This window comes from Ylistrum balloti, unplaced genomic scaffold (assembly GCF_031769215.1).
Source record: "Ylistrum balloti isolate Yb309-2 unplaced genomic scaffold, AGI_CSIRO_Ybal_v1 Utg370120, whole genome shotgun sequence".
NCBI classification, from domain to species: Eukaryota; Metazoa; Mollusca; class Bivalvia; order Pectinida; family Pectinidae; genus Ylistrum; species Ylistrum balloti.
The window spans coordinates 1,124,947-1,127,671 of NW_026782137.1; the positions used below are offsets into that span (position 1 = coordinate 1,124,947).

Below are 2,725 nucleotides of genomic sequence, written 5' to 3' on the forward strand. Positions count from 1 at the left end.
TCATTCTGAATCACTATCTGTGCTATAGTCCGAACTTTGAGAATCACCGAAACCAGAGTCAATAGAGCCGTGTGTATCTCGTCTGTGATTGAAGGATTTCCAGTCACCAGATACCATGTTCGTATTAACAGATTCCTCTATCAGTTCAGAACACAGACAGTCATCCTCCAGCTCCTCCTCAGCTATACACCGGTAGTCATCTTCATCAAAAACTGAAGGCAACGACGACATTGATACCAGTGAAGACATAGAAGGAATTGAACCCACTGATGGAAGAGAAGACATTGAAGGCAAGGACCGGAGGTCGGAGTCAGAACCAGTGACATCACAGGAACTCGTCGATAGATTTTTGCTTCCACCATGGAAACGCTGAAATTTGATTTCTTCAATGGTATCGTTCATGGTTAAGAGCTGCTTCATTAGACCCAGGTCTTGGTCCATGAGGTTCGCCTGTAACAAAAACGTAAATGTTGGTAAGTATATTTATACCTTTATACGTGGCAAAACATGATTTTTTTGTAACTGAATAAAAGCCATCGGATCCACCTTCAAATTTATGTAAAGTGATTAATATTATATTTTGAGACGTTTGTTTACCAGAACAAATACAAAGCGCAACCCAAGGTATCTTTGAAACAAGTACAAGGTAAACGAAAGTAAAGCTTACCATTTCTTTTCGTAGCGTCGCCATAGCTTCGTCCATAAATGATTTAGGCTTTGTCAAGTCACTGTCATTGCAGATCTTGTCCTTCAAGTCTTCGGTCGATCTTTGCCTACTGTAGTAAAATTCCCGACAGGAGTTTGACAATTCTATGGAAGCCGTGTAGGCATCCGTACTATCCACGGGCTGCCGTGTCGTTAGTGCCATTTTATATGGTTTTGTATGTTGTTCCCGAGACAGGAAAGTCAGTATGATGACTCTTGGTTCTTCCCAACCTTATATATCACCGAATAATGTGGTGTCCTCTGATTGGTCGAATTTGTGTATTGACTTAAAATCCGGCCGATGGACAGCCAGATAAACCATGACGTATGTGTTACCACCATGGACCGGGTGCAGCGCTTCCTACAGTTTTAATTAACCCGATAACATCTAACACACAAGTGTGGTATCTACAAGGAGCTCATCCTAGGGGATATTTTTGGTGGAAATCAACTGCAAGGTCGAATTCCAAACAATAGAGAAATTTGCATTGGCAAAGTTGCTTGATCGATTTAGTGTGGTACACCAATACTAACTGGCGAGTGTCAATGTCTTTGGTATGACATTGTTTAGTGTGTAATTATATAACAAATATATTTTTAAAAAATAGTTTATAGATATATAGATAAAGATAGTGTACTGTTGCTATTTTAAATGGTTCTTTTTCTTAAATGCAGAAGTTCTGCCAAAAGAACCAAAATTAAAGTCAAAATGCAAAACCTTTAACTGTTTTTTCTGTTAAATCTAAAAATTCATGTTTGTGTCCATTCAGTCATTTACGAAACAATTCATCTCTCTTAATTTTTGTTAAAAATGCTTTGGAATTATATGTTTTTTGTTCAGTCTTCGAAAAAATATAAAAAAAAATAAATGTTTAAGAAAATCATGCCTGCAATTACAAATCGCTTAGGGCTTGATCACATGACAATGCTATCTGCAGATGGCCGAGTAGCCTCACACTGGTCATATCTTATGTGTTATTTCGCTCTGAAATCACCCCACCCGGTTAGCCAAATATCTGAAATACTTAATCAGTCCACTTTATCGTTGGTTTGCTTCTTGTGACACGGATTATATTTATCGCTAAAATACCGCGTCGGAATCATTGTTATTGAATCTCTACGTTATGGACAAACAATTATCTGACAGCTAGGTATCAGTGTAACTCTAATGATCAGCTGATAGCAGACCATTTCGGTCACAAACCTAAAAAATCTCAACAACAATTAGATTCAGTAATAAATTAATCGTGTTCTATCATAACCTTTTGGTTTTACAAGTTAGCAGATAGCTAATAGCATTAGTGCACATGTGTTGCATCCAACAAAAAATATTCGAAAAATATTAATATCGTTTTTAATCTTTTAACGTAAATTTTGATGCCGATATAGAGTATATTCAATAGTTTTCTATGCTAAATAAAAGAACTTAATTTGGCGCAATAATATTGTAGCGCATTATTACGTTTTGGCACTTAAACACAATTCACAATAATTTCACATATTTCAGCGCAATTCTGTCAACATGAAAATATGTAGCATTACAGAATTTTCATTGAATGGATACTTTGTTAATACTTGGTTATATAATCACCATTTAACAATGTTTTGTTTGATGATTATTTTGATTCTTGTTATTCTTATCATAGATTGTCTAACGCCAATTTATCAAAGTAGAACTCGTCTGTCTATGCTGCAAAAGCGTTGCTAGATACACTAATCTGATGCGCTAAAGATTGTATGAAATACACAAAAATGAATGTCACCTTTTGATAAAAATTTAGATATGATAACAATGATTTAAACGGCATCATACAGTTTTTTTTATCTTTTAGGACTCGTCAGTGATGCATTGCGCCTAAATTTTAAACCTAGGAGGCGACTGAGGAAAACCAGAAGTCATTGAAAGAAATGTCAAAATCTAGATGGAGAGGTTCACTAACCCCATAATTCAGTAAATTTCGTTATTTTCATATGTCTGATAATTTTAAAAGAACGTCAAGTATATATGTATATTCTAAAC

The 2,725-nt window shown here is 35.6% G+C and overlaps 1 protein-coding gene across 1 annotated transcript; it reads right to left on the minus strand.

The window, feature by feature from the left end:
• LOC132550337 (uncharacterized) lies at nucleotides 1-868 on the minus strand. The gene is made up of 2 exons (XM_060214382.1): nucleotides 668-868; nucleotides 1-450 (listed from the first exon to the last, which is right to left on the minus strand). Exons 1-2 carry the CDS (start codon nucleotides 866-868, stop codon nucleotides 1-3), a joined length of 651 nt encoding a protein of 216 aa, XP_060070365.1.
• Nucleotides 869-2,725: the final 1,857 nt, after the last annotated feature.

What these genes read in the sequence shown, in the direction of transcription:
- LOC132550337 (XM_060214382.1), bottom strand. Translation starts at nt 868, where the DNA reads ATGGCACTAACGACACGGCAGCCCGTGGATAGTACGGATGCCTACACG. An exon ending in CGACGCTACGAAAAGAAATG is followed by an intron (nt 451 to 667) that starts GTAAGCTTTACT and finishes TTTTTGTTACAG; the next exon opens with GCGAACCTCATGGACCAAGA.